The sequence below is a fragment of the Cherax quadricarinatus genome, chromosome 60 (genome assembly GCF_038502225.1).
Source record: "Cherax quadricarinatus isolate ZL_2023a chromosome 60, ASM3850222v1, whole genome shotgun sequence".
NCBI lineage: Eukaryota > Metazoa > Arthropoda > Malacostraca > Decapoda > Parastacidae > Cherax > Cherax quadricarinatus.
The window spans coordinates 315,621-337,140 of NC_091351.1; the positions used below are offsets into that span (position 1 = coordinate 315,621).

At 41.9% G+C, this 21,520-nt stretch overlaps 1 protein-coding gene across 1 annotated transcript; it reads left to right on the forward strand.

The window, feature by feature from the left end:
• Positions 1-964: 964 nt before the first annotated feature.
• LOC128694401 (transmembrane channel-like protein 7) lies at positions 965-14,025 on the forward strand. The gene is made up of 5 exons (XM_070097836.1): positions 965-1,099; positions 1,286-1,381; positions 3,719-3,961; positions 7,777-9,122; positions 13,725-14,025. Exons 1-5 carry the CDS (start codon positions 965-967, stop codon positions 13,969-13,971), a joined length of 2,067 nt encoding a protein of 688 aa, XP_069953937.1. The 3' UTR covers positions 13,972-14,025.
• The last annotated feature ends 7,495 nt before the right edge of the window (positions 14,026-21,520 follow it).

The following is a 21,520-nucleotide window of genomic DNA, read 5'->3' on the forward strand; positions in this document are numbered from 1 at the left end:
TTCCTGTTGCTCACGTAGGACTTAAACCAGTCTACACAATCTATGCCAATAGCATGTACTTTCATACATAATATATTATGGTTGGCCGTATCGAAAGCCTTTTGCAAGTCTAAGGTAACCATACCTATGAGATTCCGTAACGACATTTGAGTTCTCAGGTAGTCCATCAGATTAATTAGGGAGGTGTCGGTCGAGTAGGATCTGAAACCTGACTGGTTACTATGGAGAATGTTTTTGTCATTAAGATTCTTTACTTGACAATACACCCCTCTCTCCAGAATTCTGGACGTCACACTGTGTATACTAACAGGCCTATAGTTGACGTCACACCTACTATTTTTCTTGAAGATGGAATAAACTCTGGCCTCCTTAAACCCCTCCGGAATGGTATTGGTGGTGATGGACAAATTTATTATGTGCGCAGTGTCAAGACTGGTGGACTGAACACATCGACTCCAGTCTGAGGGACTGATTACCTCAAATTCCTCCTCATCTTTCGCCGTTCTTCTCTGTAATGGACTGAAGAAACTACTGGCTGGCGAAACGTTTCAGTAATAAAGATTTCCAAATCTTCCACAAGTGTCTCATTCTTCAGCTTGTGGGTTTTCTAAACCATTAATATGAGTACTTCTGATGGATGGCGCACACGGCCAACAAACTGGTATATAATTCTCATATTATGTTGCGCATACCGTTGGCTTTGTATTAGTATTTTTCATATCAAATTGTAATTTATCATGGTCATAACTAACATGTACCAAATTTGACGCTTTCAATTATATTTTTTATCCATCAAAATTATAAACACTACATTGTGCGGTTACCGTAAATTATGAGATAAAAATCACAGGTGTGATGGGGACTGAACCCACCCGTTCTGTGATTCGTCTGCCATCGTCTTATTGCCATATTTATAAGATATTTTATAAACTTAGGGCTAAACTTCTGTTTGCCAAGAACATCAATGTTTTGTTACCTGTTGGGATTCTCAGAGACGACAGCCAAAGATGCTGCTGAGGAACTAAGGAGAGTGAGGCAGCTTGAAGCTCCTCTGCACCGCAGACGTCAACGTATGATGCACCTCAGGCAGGTGTACAAGGTAAGATACCTTACTCAACTGTTGAAAACAAAGTTGAGATATGTATTAAGCAACTTGCACACTACTGCTTACATTGTGAAACATTAAAACTTATACTGCAAGCTTACCATGTTTACAGGAATAGTAGACACTCCTCATTATATATAAACAGAACAGTCTGCTGTGTCAGCTACAAGACTTTTTCAGGTGGGCGCAGGTCGAGTGTGGGGGGAGAGGGCGCCCGCCCAGCAGCTGATGCACGTGGGCGTGCAGGCGTGTAAGAACAGCCTTGATTCCCTAAAGGTGTGACTATCGTTCACGACTAACCTCACGATTGTTGTACCGATGTCACTTACTGGTGATCTTGTGGCCATCATACTTACCTCAACATTGTTCCGCTCCTCACACTTATAAGTGTACATGTGTTATATTCGTCACACTTATCAGTACATGTGTCATGTTCATCACTTATTAGTGTTGTGTGTTGTGTTCATCACTGTGAAGGCTTACTCAGCCCTGTAACAACTTCATTAAGTATTACCAAGGCTGGCTCCTCCTCAGGAAAATTAATGAATAGAAAAAGAACAGTCAAATATAAACACTATTATTTAGAAATGAAAATATAAAACTATTAAATATGAATTTTTATCCTACTTGAAAGAGAAATGAAAGATGAAATATAAAAATAATATCGGAATTCAACGCTAATATGTACAGTTAGACTGGGGTGTCTGATGTTGACACCGCGTGTTGAAGAAATTGTAGCCGTTGCTGATGATGGGGGGGGGGGGGTCACAGATGTTGAGTGACAACCCAACGACTAGTTCTTCACAGAGTCTCTAGCCTTGAATAGTCCGTCAAGATGATAGGAACACAGGTCTTTCACCACTGCAAAGATGAGAGGTAGTTAGAAATAAATGGTATAAAATACCGACACAATGGAAATATAAACACATATGCAGTATAATGTGATCCTTTATGACTACGTTTCGCCCACACAGTGGGCTTTTTCAAGTCTGTTTGTGACTTGAAAAAGCCCACTGTGTGGGCGAAACGTAGTCATAAAGGATCACATTATACTGCATATGTGTTTATATTTCCATGAGAGGTAGTTGCCTGGGGTTGACTACACTTGTGTATGCAGATAAAATGGTGACGTCGAAGAACTTGGGTAAAGTTCGTCTCCTTCAACACTATTTCTTTGGTTGCCAGATGACCCGAGCTGACATTCCAAGCTAGAAAGAGACAAAGGTTACCCACTTCCAAAGAAATCACTCTCCATGATAAGTAAAGTATTTAAAAAATATGGTGATTATCTTAAAGTACATGGAAATCAAGGCAGAATGAACTACGTCTTAAAATTGGTTAAAAGTGAAGCTTTCAACCAATATATCCACTAGAATAGGAGCAGAGGCTTTTACTTTCAGTTGTGCTGGGAGCTGTGAGTCAAGTGATTACCATTTGGTCGGAGCCCCACACGTCACCTTTCCGGGTGGAAAAAAGGGGGGGGGGGAATAGCGGGAGCTAGACACTGACCCTACCTTATCAAACTATCGTCACCATATACTCGCTTGCTACTCCTATCTGTTGAACTTTTCCCTCACAATCACACTTATTAGTGTTATGTGTTGTGTTCATCACACTTATTAGTGTTATGTGTTGTGTTCATCACACTTATTAGTGTTGTATGTTATGTTCGTCATTTTTATTAGATTGATGTGCTGTGTTCGTCACATCAGTGTTGTATATCACGCATATATCTTCTCCGATACTTTTAACATCATGTAGATGTGATCCCAAGCTGGTAACAACCAGGAGGATCATTGTCACAGACTGTGATGATAATGCTACAAGAAATTCAGTTAGTAGTAAAATATCACCACGGGGAAGAGCTAAAACCATAAGGGTCATGTAACGCCTGGGGAATGTGGGGAAATCTAATTTGATCCAAGGAAGGCGAGGGTAGCTCCAGTTCACTGGATCAAGAACTCTTGAAGGGAATCAGTTATATATCTTATTTGTAGGTTCGCCGGTTCTGTGCTGGTCCGAGCAGCGCTGTATAGTCCTTGTGGCTTAGCGCTTCTTTTTGATTATAATAATAATAATAATGTGCTGGTCCGGGTCTTTTCCAGATAGTGACCCGGCGATCAGTTTTATAGAATGAAAGTTTGTTAAGGGTACGTTTGTCTTCCCTTCTTCACTTTTTAGTGTTCATTATAGAGATGCGACCATGCATGTCTCTCTCTCACTCTTGTGTGATAACTTTACCATAAGTCACCTGTAGCTCAGTAGTTGAGTGCCTGACCCCGCCTGGAGTTTACCTGGAGCCTAAGAAACAAGCTGGGCTTGTTTCTTAGGCAGGGTCAGACGTATGGGTGAGTCACTTTACTTCTACTGTCCATAGTAAACTAGCACTAGGAGTATTATTATTACAATCAAAACTAAGCGCATTGCCTAAGCATCGGTAACAAATATTCCAAATTCTCCCTAGGACGCTTGTCCTCATCTCAGTAGCGTAGTAAGAGGATGGAAGCAGTATAGCCTATATAGGTCCGAGCCTTGAAACAGACTGAGGCAGAGTAACAGGTTGGTCTGCAAATTCTGTCTAAAATAAAGTCAACAGGAAGGTTGTGTCTTCAGGTGCAGAACTATCTTCAGTATCTCATCAATGGACAGTTTGGTGCCAGTGGAGTGGCGGTCTTCAACCTCATTAGAGATTTGATTTCATTAAACTCTCTCGTGAGTGTAGTGATGTGCCTAAGCCTGGTGCTACCACAGGTGCTCCAAGAGCCCCAGCCCATCACAACAGCCGCCTGGGTCATCACAAACACTACCAACAATGACAACTGCCCACCTGTACTTATTTCCTACGATAATATAAAGGTAAAGTTCTCTCATATTATGCTGTTAAGTCAGCATACATTGGTCATAGAATATTCCTTAATGCATGCACACACGTACACACAGTAGCGGCCAGTAAAGAGGTGGGGCGAGGAACTGTGAATCGACCCCTGCAACCACAACTAGGTGAGTACACACACACACACACACTATGCTATGAATCGACCCCTGCAAGCACAAATAGGTGAGTGCAAATAGATGAGTACACACACATACACACACACACAGTTGGAAGCTGAAGACACAGATGAATCAAAGGGATGTTAGGAAGTATTTCTTCAGCCACAGAGTAGTCAGTAAGTGGAATAGTTTGGGAAGCGATGTAGTGGAGGCAGGATCCATACATAGCTTTAAGCAGAGGTACGATAAAGCTCATGGTTCAGGGAGAGTGACCTAGTAGCGACCAGTGAAGAGGCGGGGCCAGGAGCTTGGACTCGACCCCTGCAACCTCAACTAGGTGAGTACAACTAGGTGACTACACACAGAGCGGGAAGAGTGACTGAGTAGCGGCCAGTTGAAGAGGCGGGGCCAGGAGCTGTGACTCGACCCCCGCAACCACAACTAGGTGAGTACAACTAGGTGAGTACACACACACACACAAACGAAATGATGAAATACGTAACAGCAAAATGCAAGGAGGCAGAAGAAAGATTTGTTCCCAAGGGCAACAGAAATAATGGGAAGACCAGAACGAGCCCCTGGTTTACCCGACGGTGTAAGGAGGCAAAAACTAAGTGCACTAAAGAACAGAAAAAGTACTTAAGGCAAAGAACACAGGAAAATAAAGAGATTAGTCGAAGAGCCAGGAACGAGTACGCACAGGTAAGGAGGGAGGCCCAGCGACAGTATGAAAATAACACAGCATCGAAAGTCAAGTCTAACCCGAAACTGCTGTATAGCCACATCAGGAGGAAGACAACAGTCAAAGACCACGTGATCGGCTGAGGACAGAAGGTGGGGAACTCACAAGAAACGATCATGAGGTATGTGAGGAGCTCAACATGAGATTTAAGGAAGTATTTACAGTAAAGACAGGAAGGGCTCTGGGTAGACAGCACAGAGGGGAACACCAACAAGGAATATACTAACAAGCGTTGGATGACATGCAAACAATGGAGGAGGAGGTGCAGAAGCTGCTAAGTGACCTTGATATCTCAAAGGCGATGGGACCGGACAACATCTTCCCGTGGGTCCTTAGAGAAGGAGCAGAGACGTGCGTGCCACTAACCACAATCTTCAATAAATCCCTTGAAACTGGGCAACTACCTGAGGTACAGAAAACGGCAAATGTAGTCCCCATTTTTAAGAAAGGAGACAGAAACGAGGCACTAAACTACAGACCAGTGTCTCTGACGTGTATGGTGTGCAAAGTCATGGAGAAGATTATCAGGAGGAGAGTGGTGGAGCACCTGGAACAGAACAGGATTATAAACGACAACCAGCACGGATTCATGGAAGGCAAATCCTATGTCATAAACCTTCTGGAGTTTTATGACAAGGTAACAGAAGTAAGACACGAGAGAGAGGGGTGGGTTGATTGCATTTTCCTGGACTGCAGGAAGGCCTTCGACGCAGTTCCTCACAAGAGATTAGTGCAGAAGCTGGAGGATCAGGCGCGTATAACAGGAAGGGCACTGCAATGGATCAGAGAATACCTGACAGGGAGGCAACAACGAGTCATGGTACGTGATGAGGTATCACAGTGGGCGCCTGTGACGAGCGTGGTCCCACAGGGGTCAGTCCTAGGACCAGTGCTATTTTTGGTATATGTGAATGAATAATGGAAGGGATAGACTCTGAAGTGTCCCTGTTCGCAGATGATGTAAAGTTAATGAGAAGAATTAAATCAGATGAGGATCAGGCAGGACTACAAAGAGACCTGGACAGGCTGGACACGTGGTCCAGCAACTGGCTTCTCGAATTCAACCCTGTCAAATGCAAAGTCATGAAGATTGGGGAAGGGCAAAGAAGACCGCAAACAGAGTATAGGCAAGGTGGACAAAGACTGCAAACCTCACTCAAGAAGAAAGATCTTGGGGTGACCATAACACTGAGCACGTCTCCCGAGGCACACATCAACCAGATAACTGCTGCAGCATATGGGCGCCTGGCAAATCTGAGAATAGCGTTCAGATACCGTAGTAAGTAATCGTTCAAGACACTGTACACTGTGTACGTCAGGCCCATACTGGAGTATGCAGCACCAGTTTGGAACCCACACCTGGTCAGGCACGTCAAGAAATTAGAAAAAGTACAAAGGTTTGCAACAAGGCTAGTTCCGGAGCTCAGGGGAATGTCCTACGAAGAAAGGTTGAGGGAAATCGGACTGACAACACTGGAGGACAGGAGAGTCAGGGAAGACATGATAACGACATACAAAATATTGCGTGGAATAGATAAGGTGGACAGAGACAGGGTGTTCCAGAGAGGGGACACAGAAACAAGGAGTCACAACTGGAAGCTGAAAACTCAGACGATTCACAGGGATGTTAGGAAGTATTTCTTCAGTCATAGAGTCGTCAAGAAGTCGAATAGCCTAGCAAGTGATGTAGTGGAGGCAGGAAACATACATAGCATTAAGGCGAGGTATGACAAAGCTCAGGAAGCAGAGAGAGAGGACCTAGTAGCGATCAGTGAAGAGGCGGGACCAGGAGCTGAGTCTCGACCCTTGCAACCACAATTAGGCGAGTACAATTAGGTGAGTACACACACACACACACAATATATATATATATATATATATATATATATATATATATATATATATATATATATATATATATATATATATATATATATATATATATATATATATATATATGTCGTGCCGAATATGTAAAACTGGTCAATTAGCAAGAACTCATTTAAAATTAAGTCCTTTCCAAAATTTTCTCTTATACGTTTAAAGACATATTTTTTTCGTTAATGTTAATGTAAAAATTTTTAATTTTGCACCAAAAGAATCTTAGAAAACTTACCTAACCTTATTATAACAAAAACAATTTATTTTAGCCTAACCCAACTATATATATTTTAGATTTGTTTACAATAATTTAATACTAAACAAACACAGTGAAATATATTTTATTCGTTAGGTTCAGAATGATTTTGGCGAAATTATTGCATACACAAATTTTCGCTTGTCTTATATAGCAAGATGAGCGTTGCTATTTAAGCCAAGATGGCAAGTTCTGCCTATTCGGCACGACATATATATATATATATATATATATATATATATATATATATATATATATATATATATATATATATATATATATATATATATATATATATATATATATATATATATATATATATATATATATATGACAAATGTTAAAAGCAGGGGGGATATAGTTTTGGAGTGATTCGTACTTTTGTTCAATAAATGTATGAAACAGGAAAGGTACCTAGGCTCTGGCAGAAAGCATGTATAGTTCCTTTATATACAGCGAAGGGAGACAAAAGAATGTAAAATTTATAGGGAAATAAGCCTACTGAGTGTAACTAGTAAAGTGCATGGTAGGTTATTACTGAAAGAGGTAAGACGGAGACAGGATCGCAGATGAACAATAGGTTTTAGAATGGGTAGGGTATGTGTACATACACTCAGTGACCACTTTATTAAGTACACCTATATACCTGCTCATTAACACAAATATCTAATCAACCAATCACGTAGCAGCACTTCAATTCCTAAAAGCATGCAGACATGGTCATAAGTTGGAAAGGAATTTTTAGACCTCATTTTGGTCCACTCTAAATTATTATATTTTATACTGAACTTCTTACAGGTAAACAACTGCAGTATATCGTACGTGAATTCACTGGGTTCTGGGGACAATGAAACCTGGATTTGGGATTCAGCATCATGGGTGTCAGAAATGTTGCTTGGTAAAGGACGTCGAGAGTACTCACCTCTGTTCCTGGGCTTCTACCCCGTGCTGCTTGTACATGACAATTACCCCGTGGCAGCAGCACAGCTCCTGGCCGTGGTGATTGTTTTCTTGGCATCATTAGTGATGGTGGTGAAAAGAGTGGGTCAATGGCTCCGTTATAACCCTTCCTTCTGGGGAGAACTCACCTTCTCTAAGATGGTATTCGCCGGATGGGACTTTAATCTGAGACATGTACACTGCATCACTTCCAAGCAACATGTTTTGAGGAACGATATTCGTGCCGCTCTTGATGAGTATCAGTTCCAACGATCAAAGAGCAGTAGAACTACAGCACAGCTGCTGAAGCTCTACGTAAAGAGACTCATCGTAAATTGCTTGATTTTTGTGGCAATGTCTGTTGGTTACATGATCATAGTTATATTCACTAATTATCGCCCATTCTTAGAAGAGTTGCTTAATAACTATTATTCCCAAGATTCATGGCAAAAAGAAACTTTGGACTCCTTGATAAGCTACCTGGACATACTGACAGTGTGGCTGGTGAATCTGCTGCTGCCCATGCTGCTATCCTTGCTGGGCTCCCTAGAAGAGTATAGTAGCCGTGTATCTATGCTGCTTTTCATACTCCGTAACGCTGCTATTCGTCTCATTTCTCTGGGAGTACTGGTGGCGTCTCATCTCATCCTCGTCTCTTCTCACAGCACAAGAGACTGTCGATCTGATATGCCATGCTGGGAAACTGCCCTCGCACAGAAACTTTACGCTCAGCTAATGTGGGACTTTGTGATACGTGTTGTGTGGACAGCACTGCTGCTCACTCATAAGCTACTCTCAATACCATTTACGTGTCTCAAGATCTCAATCTTCGAGCCAGAATTCGACGTGCCAGGCAGAGTGCTGGATGTGCTCACCTTGCAGACCCTCTGCTGGCTGAGTGTCCCCGTGTCACCGCTCCTGCCACTCTTGGTCCTGGTGTCACTCTGTGTCCTACTGTGGTGTGATGTAATTGTAGCACTACTTACTTCAAAGTCTTCTAGTCACATATTTCAGGTGTCACACTCCTCTGCTATATTCATGGTGGTGATGGCTGTGTCCTGGGTCGGGGCGGCCACTGTCACTGTCGTTGTTCTCTTCTTTATTCCACCGTCTCTGGGTTGCGGCCCCTTCAGAGGACTGAGTGTGGCCTGGGACGCACTTGCCTACTACACTTGTAACCTGGAGGGCTCCGTCACCTTGTTCAGGTAAATAAAAAAATTATTGGATGATTGAAGTATATTATCTAATAAATTAGCCCCTTTGAATAAACTATGTTACATAGTTTCATATATATATATATATATGTGTGTGTGTGTGTGTGTGTGTGTGTGTGTGTGTGTGTGTGTGTGTGTGTGTGTGTGTGTGTGTGTGTGTGTGTGTGTGTGTGTGTGTGTGTGTGTCGTGCCGAATAGGCAGAACTTGCGATCTTGGCTTAAATAAACAACGTTCATCTTGCCATATAGGACAAGTGAAAATTTGTGTATGCAATAATTTCGCCAAAATCATTCTGAACCTAACGAAAAAAATATATTTCACTGTGTTTAGTTTTAAATTATTGTGAAAAAATCTAAAATATATATAGTTGGGTTAGGCTAAAATAAAATGTTCTTGTTATAATAAGGTTAGGTAAGTTTTCTAAGATTCTTTTGGTGCAAAATTAAAAATTTTTACATTAACATTAATGAAAAAATATATCTTTAAACGAATAAGAGAAAATTTTAGAAAGTACTTAATTTTAAAAGAGTTCTTGCTAATTGACCAGTTTTACATATATATATATATATATATATATATATATATATATATATATATATATATATATATATATATATATATATATATATATATATATATATATATATAATACCATTGGAGCATTGAGGCTTATAAGGACGTCAGTACGGGGCAAGATCTGAAGGACAAACATCCACCCAGGGCTCCCAGTACCAACATTAAGTAAGTAAGTAAGTAAGTAAGTTTATTCAGGTATACACAAATACAGTTACATAGAATTATCATACATAGCAGCATATGTGTAGAGAACCTAGGATAACCCAAAAAAGTCAGACAGAGTGACTTACTTCCATTGGGGTCCTTTTACCTTATTATTATAGTATAAAGGTTATAATATTTTCTTATTATTCTACAATGAAGATAACATCTTATTATCATACTAAAAAGACTATCTGCTACACCAAGGTCATTAAGACTATCTACAATACGAGGGTCATTACAAGGAATAAGGTAAAATTTACACGTATGTTAGCTAAAAAATAGAAAATCATTCCCCTCCCTTTCTGTAGCTACATTCATCAGACACCTTTTGGCACTCTTCTTGAACTGGTTCACGCTATGACTGGCTTTGACATGTGCGGGTAGTCTGTTCCATTCCTTTATTGCTGTACAATAAAAGGTGTTTGAAGCCTGGCCACTGACTGTGGGTACTACAAAGTTGTGCTCTCTCCCCCTAGTACTATGATTGCTTTGGTTCCCAACCTTGACAAAATTGACAGCAAGATATTCTGGACATTGTTTGTGAGCAATTTTATAAACATGATTTAGCTTCAGTTGTTTTACTCTGTCTTCAACATTCAGCATATCCAACTGCTGTAATTCATCCTGGCCTACATGTTCTCTTGGTCCCAGCCCCAGGATGAATCTTACGATTTTGTTCTGGGTGATTTGCAGTCTATCTTTCAGTTTTTTTGTCAAGGCAGAGTACCAAGAAGAGCAAGCGTAATCCATATGGCATTGTATAAGGGCTAGACATAGGGTCCTGCGAGCCTCAGTAGGTAGACACTGTGCTTGTCTATACAGGAACTTCAGTTTGGCATTCGCTTTCTTTACTACACTGTTCCCTATCAATTCTCCTGACATGCATGGGTCAAAGGGGATTCCCAAATATTTTACTGATGAAACCAAAGTGATGGGCTCCCCATTACATTGAACATTAAAATTATTTACCCTTCTCAGTTTATGTTTCGTGCCAAAGAGAATGGCTTCAGTTTTCCCTAGGTGTAATGATAGTTTGTTGTCTACTAACCATTTGCTGCAGGACTCCAGTTCCAGTGTTAAAACATTAGCAATATCTTGTGGGTCTTTACCTGACACTAACAGAGCACTGTCATCTGCATACAGTAGGAGTTTGCACTTGACACTGATAGGCATATCATTGACATAACATAAGAATAATAAGGGACCCAGAATACTACCTTGGGGAACTCCACATGTTATCGGCAGGGGTTCTGATTCTGTTTTGTTGATTTTGACTATTTGTCTCCTGTTGCTAAGGTAGGACTTAAACCAGTCTACAGAACCTATACCGATAGCTTGAAGTTTATTACATAATATATTGTGGTTGACAGTATCGAAGGCCTTTTGCAGGTCTAAGGTTACCATTGACCTCCCTGACATTGCAGCAGGCGAAAAACATCTCACCTTACAAGATGCTGATGTGTATAAAGCTTCTATGTCATTTCCACAGGGCTCAGCAGGAGGTTACACCGGTTTAAGGCCTCAACACTTAAAACAAATACTCAGTCCAGCACTTGGTGATGTTTCAGAGAGGCTGCTATCTGAACTCACCAGATTTTCCAACCTGTGCCTGACTGGCAGTGTCCTAGAGGCCATTAGACCCATTTTCTTTGGTGCCTCATTGTGTGCCCTCCGGAAAAAGGATGGAGGAATCAGGCCCATTGCAGTGGGCAACACTCTTCGGCGCCTAGTCGCCAAGGCTGCAGTAAGAAGGGTGAGTCAAGAGGCTGCTGCAATGTTGAAACCAACTCAGCTCGGTTTTGGTGTTCAACAAGGCTATGAAGCACCTGCCCACGCAGCACGAGTATATATCAACATGTCCGATGAAAAAGCTTTGATCAAATTGGACTTTGCCAACGCTTTCAACTCAGTCAGAAGGGATGCTGCTCTCCAAGCAGTTTATAGAAACTTCCCTTCCCTCTATCCCTTCATAGAATCGTGTTATAGTGTGTCTTCCAAACTATTGTTTGAGGACCATGAAATTGACTAGTGTGAGGGTGTGCAACAGGGGGACCCTCTCGCCCCGTTTCTATTCTGTTTGGTCATCAAGGAAGTCACAGAAGCACTCTCCAGTAAGCTCAATATCTGGTTCTTGGATGATGGTACCCTAGCTGGCACAACAGAATCTCTCCTAGAGGACATCAGAAAAATTAAAGACATGGGAGAAAGCCTGGGCCTATCTTTAAATCCCACCAAATGTGAAATAGTTTCTACCAATCGACAGATGATCCAGAATATTAGTGCTGTTTTACCAGGAGCACGAGCCATTGATCCAGCCAATAGCACTCTCCTTGGCGCTCCGCTTGGGTCCAATGCCATCGATCTGATCCTTGAAAAAAGTCTCAGACCTCCGGATGATGGAAGGCAGGATGAAAGACACTGATACACATGATGCCTTCTACCTACTCACAAGGTGCCTGTCAATCCCAAAACTTACCTACTTTCTGAGATGCTCCCCAGCCTTCAGCAGTCCGAAACTCAAGGAATATGACTCTCCCCTTAAGACCATGGTAGAGAATGTATTGAATCTTTCCCTGGAAGCTGGACAGTGGTTGAAAGCTTCACTTCCGGTCAGGCTTGGGGGGCTGGGAGTACGCAGATCCTCCCAGATTGCTCTACCAGCTTTCCTATCCTCTTCCATAGCATCAAACGAATTAATAAGACAAATTCTTCCTGATAACCTCAGTGACTCAGCAGGAATACAGGACCCTACGTATGCCAGTGCCATCACTGAATGGGAGACTCTTACTGCTTCAGCATCAAACCCTAGTGCAGCACTGGCTCATAAACAGTCAAGCTGGGATGGCCCGATCGCTGAAAAGGTGCTTGCCAAAATGCTCAGGGCTGTAACATCAGACAGGGAGACCGCCTGTCTCCAGGCTGTGAGCTTACCTCACTCCGGGGACTTCCTCCAAACAGTTCCCATATCGGCTATGGGAACACGCATCGACCCTAAGACCTTCCGTATTGCAGTGGTTCTGTGCCTTGCTGACACAATTCACACGGATAATACGTGTATTTGCGGTGAAGCGCAAGCCGACCAATATGGTCTACATGGTCTCAACTCTTCCAAAACCAGGCTGGCATGCAAGACACAATGAGGTCAACGACATCATAAAGAGAACCTTTGTTACAGCTGGATGCCCAGCCGAGAGGGAGCCCCGATCATTAGCAGCCAACAATACCCACAACCCAGCAACCGCCCCGACGGGATCACCATCTATCCTTGGAAGAATGGCAAGCTTTTAGCAAGGGACTATACCTGTGTCCACACTGGCTAACACCTATATCCATCACAGTGTTGGGCGACAGGGAGGAGCTGCTGACCACAGGGAGGAGTACAAGATCAGCAAGTACAGAGACAAGCCAACAGCATCAATTTGTCCCAGTGGGATCAGAGACCTTGGAATCATGGGGAAAACATGCCACACGTTTCCTTAAAGAATTGGGTTCCAGACTCATCGACACCACCAGGGACCCAAGGGCAGCCGCTTTCATGTTCCAGCGCCTCAGCGTGGCCATCCAGAGGGGAAATGCTTGCTACATACTAGGCTCGCGTCCGGCTTCGGAGGAGCTGGAGGAAATTCATAATCTTTAATATATTGTAACATATTGTAACATGTCAGTGTTCTGTACCATTTTCAACATTTTCCTTGAGTGGAGGAAGGATCACTTTCAGCTGGGTGATACGTGTACATGTGAGTGTAGAATCGCTTAGTATGCTGAATGATCTTTATAATCCCATGGTTCTAAAGTGTTATAACTTGCCTCAGGGAGGTGATGACTGTGCTGAACGATGTGGTGGTGGCGGCCAGTATAGGAGCAGTTCTGGTCATGGCCGCTTTATATTATCTCTGGATCCTGCAGCTCCGTTCTGTTCTCGTCAAGCGACTCGAGAACAAACTAAAGGAGATCTTCAAAGACAAAGTGTTCTTAATGGAAAGACAACAGAGGTATCGTGACTGTCAAATCTTCCACTTGCAGGATCCACTTACACACTGCCCGGACTTTCGACGGTAGCTGTGTCAAAGAGTCCAAAACAATGAATTAGAAATACATGCCAGCTTCAGTGCAAATCAAGGTATATAGTTCACTTATCATTAATATATTTGGAAAACAAATCCCAACATTTTATTTCTTCAAAATGTTTCCTATATCTTTATTTTAATAAATTTTGCAGTTGTAAGCGATGACATCATTGGCTTTGTTACATTTTTTCCCAAAGGTCAGCATCAGTCATCCTGTGAGTTGCAATAATGTTGCTAGAATTATTGACAATATGTTGGATAAAAGGAGACATGTGCAACTAATGCGATATTTTATTGTGGCAACGTTTCGCTCTCCAGGAGTTTTGTTAAGCCTTTACGAACAATACTGGGACACACAGGGTATATACAGGACATAGGCATTAGAGTGAGATGTAAAAGCATAATATAATCTCTGTATGTTATAATAGTAGTAGTGGTAGTAGTAGTAGTCCTGAACATTAAAATGGTATAAAATACCGACAGGTTGTTAGGTAAGACACATATGCAACAGTTAGGTATCTTTATTATGAAACGTTTCGCCTACACAGTAGGCTTCTTCAGTCAAGTACAGAAAAGTTGATAGAAGCAGAAGATACTTGAAGACGATGTAATCAGTCCATCACCCTTAAAGTTTTGAGGTGGTCAGTCCCTCAGTCTGGAGAAGAGCATTGTTCCATAGTATGAAACAATATGGAGATGAAGTGACAGGATGGAGCTTTTATAGCGCCAAGAGGTGAGACGTAGGCCACTAGGAGAGGTAAGAACTCAGATGTTGAAAGGTCAGGTCCCTCTCAAATCCAGCCGCTCTCACTAGTGGAAGTTGTCGAAGTTGATTGCAGGTCTGTACCAAGATAGCGGCTGGATTTGAGAGGGACCTGACCTTTCAACATCTGAGTTCTTACCTCTCCTAGTGGCCTACGTCTCACCTCTTGGCGCTATAAAAGCTCCATCCTGTCACTTCATCTCCATATTGTTTCATACTATGGAACAATGCTCTTCTCCAGACTGAGGGACTGACCACCTCAAAACTTTAAGGGTGATGGACTGATTACATCGTCTTCAAGTATCTTCTGCTTCTATCAACTTTTCTGTACTTGACTGAAGAAGCCTACTGTGTAGGCGAAACGTTTCATAATAAAGATACCTAACTGTTGCATATGTGTCTTACCTAACAACCTGTCGGTATTTTATACCATTTTAATGTTCAATCTGTCAGACACTGCAACACAAGGGTATCTTGGTACAGACCTGCAATCAACTTCGACAACTTCCACTAGTGAGAGCGGCTGGATTTGAGAGGGACCTGACCTTTCAACATCTGAGTTCTTACCTCTCCTAGTGGCCTACGTCTCACCTCTTGGCGCTATAAAAGCTCCATCCTGTCACTTCATCTCCATATTGTTTCATACTATGGAACAATGCTCTTCTCCAGACTGAGGGACTGACCACCTCAAAACTTTAAGGGTGATGGACTGATTACATCGTCTTCAAGTATCTTCTGCTTCTATCAACTTTTCTGTACTTGACTGAAGAAGCCTACTGTGTAGGCGAAAGTAGTAGTCCTACTGGTATTAGTAATAGTAGTAGTAGCAGTAGCAGCAGTAGTAGTAGTAGTAGTAGTAGTAGTAGTAGTAGTAGTAGTAGTAGTAGCAGTAGCAGCAGTAGTAGTAGTAGTAGTAGCAGCAGCAGCAGTAGCAGCAGTAGTAGTAGTAGCAGCAGTAGCAGTAGTAGTAGTAGTAGTAGTAGTAGTAGTAGTAGTAGCAGTAGTAGTAGTAGTAGTAGTAGTAGTAGCAGCAGCAGCAGTAGCAGCAGTAGTAGTAGTAGCAGCAGTAGCAGTAGTAGTAGTAGTAGTAGTAGTAGTAGTAGTAGTAGTAGTAGTAGTAGTAGTAGTAGTAGTAGTAGTAGTAGCAGTAGTAGTGGTACTAGTAATATTGCTACTACCACAACCACCACCACCACTACCACCACTATCTACATCTACTATGCTTTGCATCTCCCAGTATTGTCAGTAACAACTTGACAAAGCTCCTTGAGAGCGAAATGTTGCCACAAGAAAATGTCGCATTAGTTGCACATGTCCTTTTACCTAACACTGGTACCATTAACTCTATCCTTAGTTAATACAGTATTTGTTAAAAAATTGTATTAAGTGTTATTGCATGTAAACAATACACAGAGTGTATGTGTTGATTGTCAACTGTTTCCATACGAAAACATACCACAAAAGTACCGACTACTCACTACAGTAGGTATTAACTATGGAGTTAGTGAAAATCATAAAAAAAATATGCATTTTGCTTCCATTAGATCACTGATTGACTATCCTTAATTCCTACTAGCTCTTGTCAAACTGGAAGCTTGGAGAACTTGGGAAATGGCAGATGGAAGCAATAAAGATCATCCTATTATGTTCCTTGTCCATGTAGCACCAAGACTGGCGCAGCCTCGAGGCAAGAAGTGGCTAATGGGGCTAAAGCCCTCCTCATATGCAAATACTTTTATTTTCAGTTACTAAGTTTCATTATATTATATTGACTAGTAACCAAGAAAGCACGAAAGTTCGAGAAATTTCGTATACATACTAAATAAAAGTGTTTAGATTTGATTTCTTCGATTTTTTTTCCTTCCTTAAGCCCCTTCATCCCGCTCAAGTTGAAATCCTGGTTGCGAAAAGTGCCGCCGAAGAAGAACTTGATATTCCAGGCACTGAAAGAAATGTCCTCACTGGTGTTAATATGCTCAGGCAAATCATTTCAAACACTGGCTCCAAAATTCTTCATAGTTTCTTTGCCACATGTGAATACACCTCTAAAGTATCTGTATATCTGAAACTGACTTATAAATGAATTAAAGACACGATCTATGTCAAGTAAGAGAACAGCGACATTTCCCAGCACCAAGTTACTATTCTTCACATTCATCCCCTCAAGGAAGGTTCCTTGATGTTGGTGAGGGGCTCTTGATTTAGGGAATTGGATCTGTGCTCCAGTTCCCTGAATTAAGCACCTTCCACATTGTATAATCAGCGCTTCCCCCTTGATTATAATAATAATAATTCACATTCATCAGAGAACTTTATTATATCACACTCAAAGTTTCGTCATGAAGCTACGTACGATACTCCTCCGTTCAGCAACCCGCTGGTGCAGTTTGTAGAGTCGCTCTTGTCAAACTAAACTATTTGTTGTACTCTTTCCACTCACCTGTGTCTATATATTTAATATTGTGATTTTTTATCATCCAAAAATGTTAAATCCATGAATGTTAATTGTGCAATACATGTGTTAGAAGTAAAACGCAGGTATGGTATAACTGTCGACAGTGGAGTCAGTGTTCAAATGCAATTCCATCACATATCGGCCTTCAGATGCATGCTAGAACTGATGAATTGGAAAAGGCATACGCCTTGAAGGAGGAAGTATACTGCATAACTTGTATGAGTTCGGTTTTGGAAAGGGCGTGCTGAGAGACTGTCCAGCTGTCAGGTTGAACCTACACATCAAGGAAAAGGGTTGTTGAGAAGCTCATTGTAAATATAAAAAATGTAGCTTATGCAGTCTTTCCCAGATAAGGTGGCTCTCCTTCTTTTATTACAATGTGAAGCTCAAAGGATTTCAAGCAACTGGTATCATGTACACCTATCTTCTCACAAGCAGAAATGATTCTGACATTCCTTCCTTTCTTTTGAGTTGGTCAAGTGAAGTTGACTGCTCTGAGGCATATCTTCCATGCTAGAAACTTTTGCATACAGGTCAAGCAGCATGTCTGCATACGTCGTGGGTTAGTGATGATCAAGCAGAGCTGTTTGATTTTGAAATATTTCTGATTATAGGCCACATTTGTCCAGAAGTCGAGTGGTTGATGTCCTGAAAGAATTAGTCGTCAGTAATTTGCGTGAGTGGGGCTTATTTAGCCAATAATGCGCCTGCAAGCAATTGCAAATTGCTGATTGGTTGCGTTAGATGTGTTTGAGTAATCTGCACTACTGTGATTGACTGTTTCGAGCCAGCCTTCTTTAACGCAGCCTAAGGAGAAGCAACAGTATTATACAGTAGTTACTAGTTGCCAAAGGCACTTGTCGATTGACACTTGGGCTATGGTGTGTGTGTGTGTGTGTGTGTGTGTGTGTGTGTGTGTGTGTGTGTGTGTGTGTGTGTGTGTTTTGATGAACACTTTACATGGAACATAATGACCCTCGTATAGTCGACAGGATTAAAACCAAATTAAAGAGCCTGTCAACCCTTGAGGTGATAATGGAGAACATGCACCAATACGTTAGGGATACAATCAGAGAGAAGAGGATGAACCTAGTATTCATTCCAAGTGGCTCTGACGTAGGGGATATCACACAGTACTGAATTTTAAATACCTTGTGGAAGTAAAGGTGGAGAGTGAAGCAGCGCGTGAAGGATGTGAGAAGCCAACCTTCAAAAGAGGGAACTACATAGGCATAAGACAATTCCTGCATGAGGTGCAGTGGGAAAGAGAGCGGGGGGGGGACAGAACTGAAGTGATGGAGCACATGACCACAAAGTTCAAGGAGGTAGAATAGTACCCAAGGACAACAGCAACAATGGGAAGTCCAGAACGAGCCCTTGGTTCACCCGAAGGTGTAGAAAGGCCAAAGATAAATGCACTAGAACATGGAAAAAGTATAGAAGACAAGAAACCCAGAAAAAATAAGATGAGCCGAAGAGCCAGAAATGAATATGCCTGGATAAGGACGAAGGCCAAAAGCAGTGTAAGAATGAAATAGCATCGGAAGCTATGTGGTTGTGCAAAACTGTTGTACAACAACATCAGGAAGAAAAACAGTCAAGAACGAGATAATCAGGCTGAGGCAGGAAAGAGGGTAGATAACAAGAAATGACCAAAAAGTATGTGAGGAGCTCAACACGAGATTTAAGGGGGTATTTTCAGTGGAGACAGACAGGCTTCCAGCAAACAGGGGTGATAGGATACATCAACAAGTGCTGAACACACATTACACATGACCGAGGATGAGGAGGTGAAGAGACTGCTAAGCGAACTAGATACCTCAAAGGCGGTGGGCCCAGACATCTCTCCATGGATCCTGGGAAAGAGAGCAGAGGCACTATATGTGCCATGCTAGGGTGTCAAAGGATGCAACCCTCACTCAAAGAAAAGAATCTTGGGGCGAGTATCATACCAAACACATACGAGGCGCACATCAGCCAAATAACTGCTGCAGCATACGAGTGAATGGCAAACCTAAGAACAGCGTTTTGACACCCAAGTAAAGAGTCATTCAAGACACTGTACACTATGTACATCAGGCCCATATTGGAGTGAACAGCACCAGTATGGAATCCACACCTGGTCAAGCACGTCAAGAGCTACGGGGTATGTCCTATGACAGTAGAGGACAGGAGGGATAAGGGAAATATGATAATAACGCATAAAATACCGAACAGAATTGACAAGGTGAACAGGGACAGAACACTTCAGAGATATGACATAGCAACAAGGGGTCACAACTGGAGGTTGAAAACTCAAATGAGTCACAGGGATGTTAGGAAATATTTCTTCAGTTACAGAGTTATCAGGAAGTGAAACAATCTGGAGTGATATAAGTGGAGGTAGGATTCATACATAGCTTTAAGAAGAGGTATGATTAAGCTCTTGGAGCAGGGAGGGGACCTAGCAGCGATCAGCGAAGAGGCGGGGCCAGGAGCTGTGAATCGACCCCTGCAACCACAAATAGGCGAGTATACACGCACTGATCCGAGGGCAGGGGATCACAACTATTTTTGTGTACATTAACACACTTTATAGCAGCAGAGGGACCAATAACTATTCGGGTATATAGTTTATATGCTGAGCTACAATGTTATATACACTCTGAGATATATATAGGCTGAATGTGGTGGTAACAAGGTATATGCAACCCTAATGTCCTTCTGTTTAGTCAACACCTTTAAACCCAGTTAACAAACCAACCACTTGAGCTGTGTATATCTGTGTGTAGACATTTAGCTTTGAATATCTTTCACTGGATGTGCATATTTTGGTATATACATTGATATGTTCATATCTGTGTATATGATGTACACTGAGATGTGTGTATCCCCCAGCTTATATGCACTGAATATTTTCCTTAAAATAAGGATTAAATTTTCTTGAGGTGATTATACAAGTTAAATGAAGCCTTAATGACTCACCTGCAGTTGATGGTTTTTAAACCCGTCAGTAATAAACATAACTTAACTCCTAGTTTAAGCATTAAAGTATTTCTGGTGGCTTGTGTACAGACGAAATTAAGCCTTGACAACCCGCGTACTGTGGATAGGATTTAAACCTGAGGAACTAATTATGTACATAAATTATCTGGCAAACACCAGAACCATTTTTTGGGGTGTAGGTCAGCATGAGAGGGGGGGTTTTGGGGAGTTGGGATGGATAAGGGGTTGGGAGGTTGGCATTTGGGTAGGTAAAGAGGGGTAAGGAGGGGTGTGAGGAGGGCAGACATAGCACTGTTGTGCACAATTACTGTCATAACTGTGGGCTACACTGACCCCCAAAACAGTGTTGTGCCGAACATTTTGTGAAGTGTATTGGATAATCTTAAAGAATTAATGGAACGACCATCCACCATCATGAGAAGCTTCCTAGGAAGGTAAGACATTACCATATTGCTTGATAATATTAAACATTAAAGAGGTTAAGCATTTTCTCGTCCTCATAAGTCTTGGTGATTAGTGTATAGATAAATATTTACGGATAGATGAATTTAACGGAAATTTCGCCCTTCGAAGCACCTTGATGGTGGTGAAGGGCTCTATTCAGGGAATTGGAGCTGTCCTCCTCTTTTTTAGATAAGCCGAATTACCTCAAATTCCACCAGCTCTTTGACTCGTACGGGTTTAGTGCTTCCACATTAATATCGTACAGAAATCGGATTGCAAAGACTGCCAGTGATGGTACATTATACAGACTTGTTGTACCTTGGTATTGAACAGTTGTGCACTTAACTTTAAATGCAGGTGTCTGATACTGATGACAAGTGATAACAGGTAATGCAATCCTCTAACACAAGAATAAAGTAAATTGTTATGCGTAACACCATACTCATGGGCACTGAATCCATGCAGCATTACTTTCAGCAGTATCAGTCTAGGCTTGAATGATTCGCCAGTACATGTCCCGGCCCGGGTCTTTTCCAGATGGTGACCCGGCGAATCAGCCTAGTCATATCGTAAAATATTGGTACATTAGCTATGAAAATTAACCTTAATGGTAGAAGACTGGCAGTATGGTGCAGTGACTGGCAGCAGGTGTTACGCACACAGTGACAGTACAGCGCTGTTAATAACCTAATTACAGGTGGCTTGGGGCATGAACTGCATTGAGGTTAGCAAGGAAGAAAGGAGATAGCATTGTCACGCCCACACTAGTGCAAGAGAGGGCGTGTGGAGGAGTGCAGGTGCTGTGGATTAGCTAAGGACCAGACTAAGGAGGATCGTCTATCATGGTCTTAACAGACTGAGCACGTCTCAACACTGCCACACCCTAAACTACAA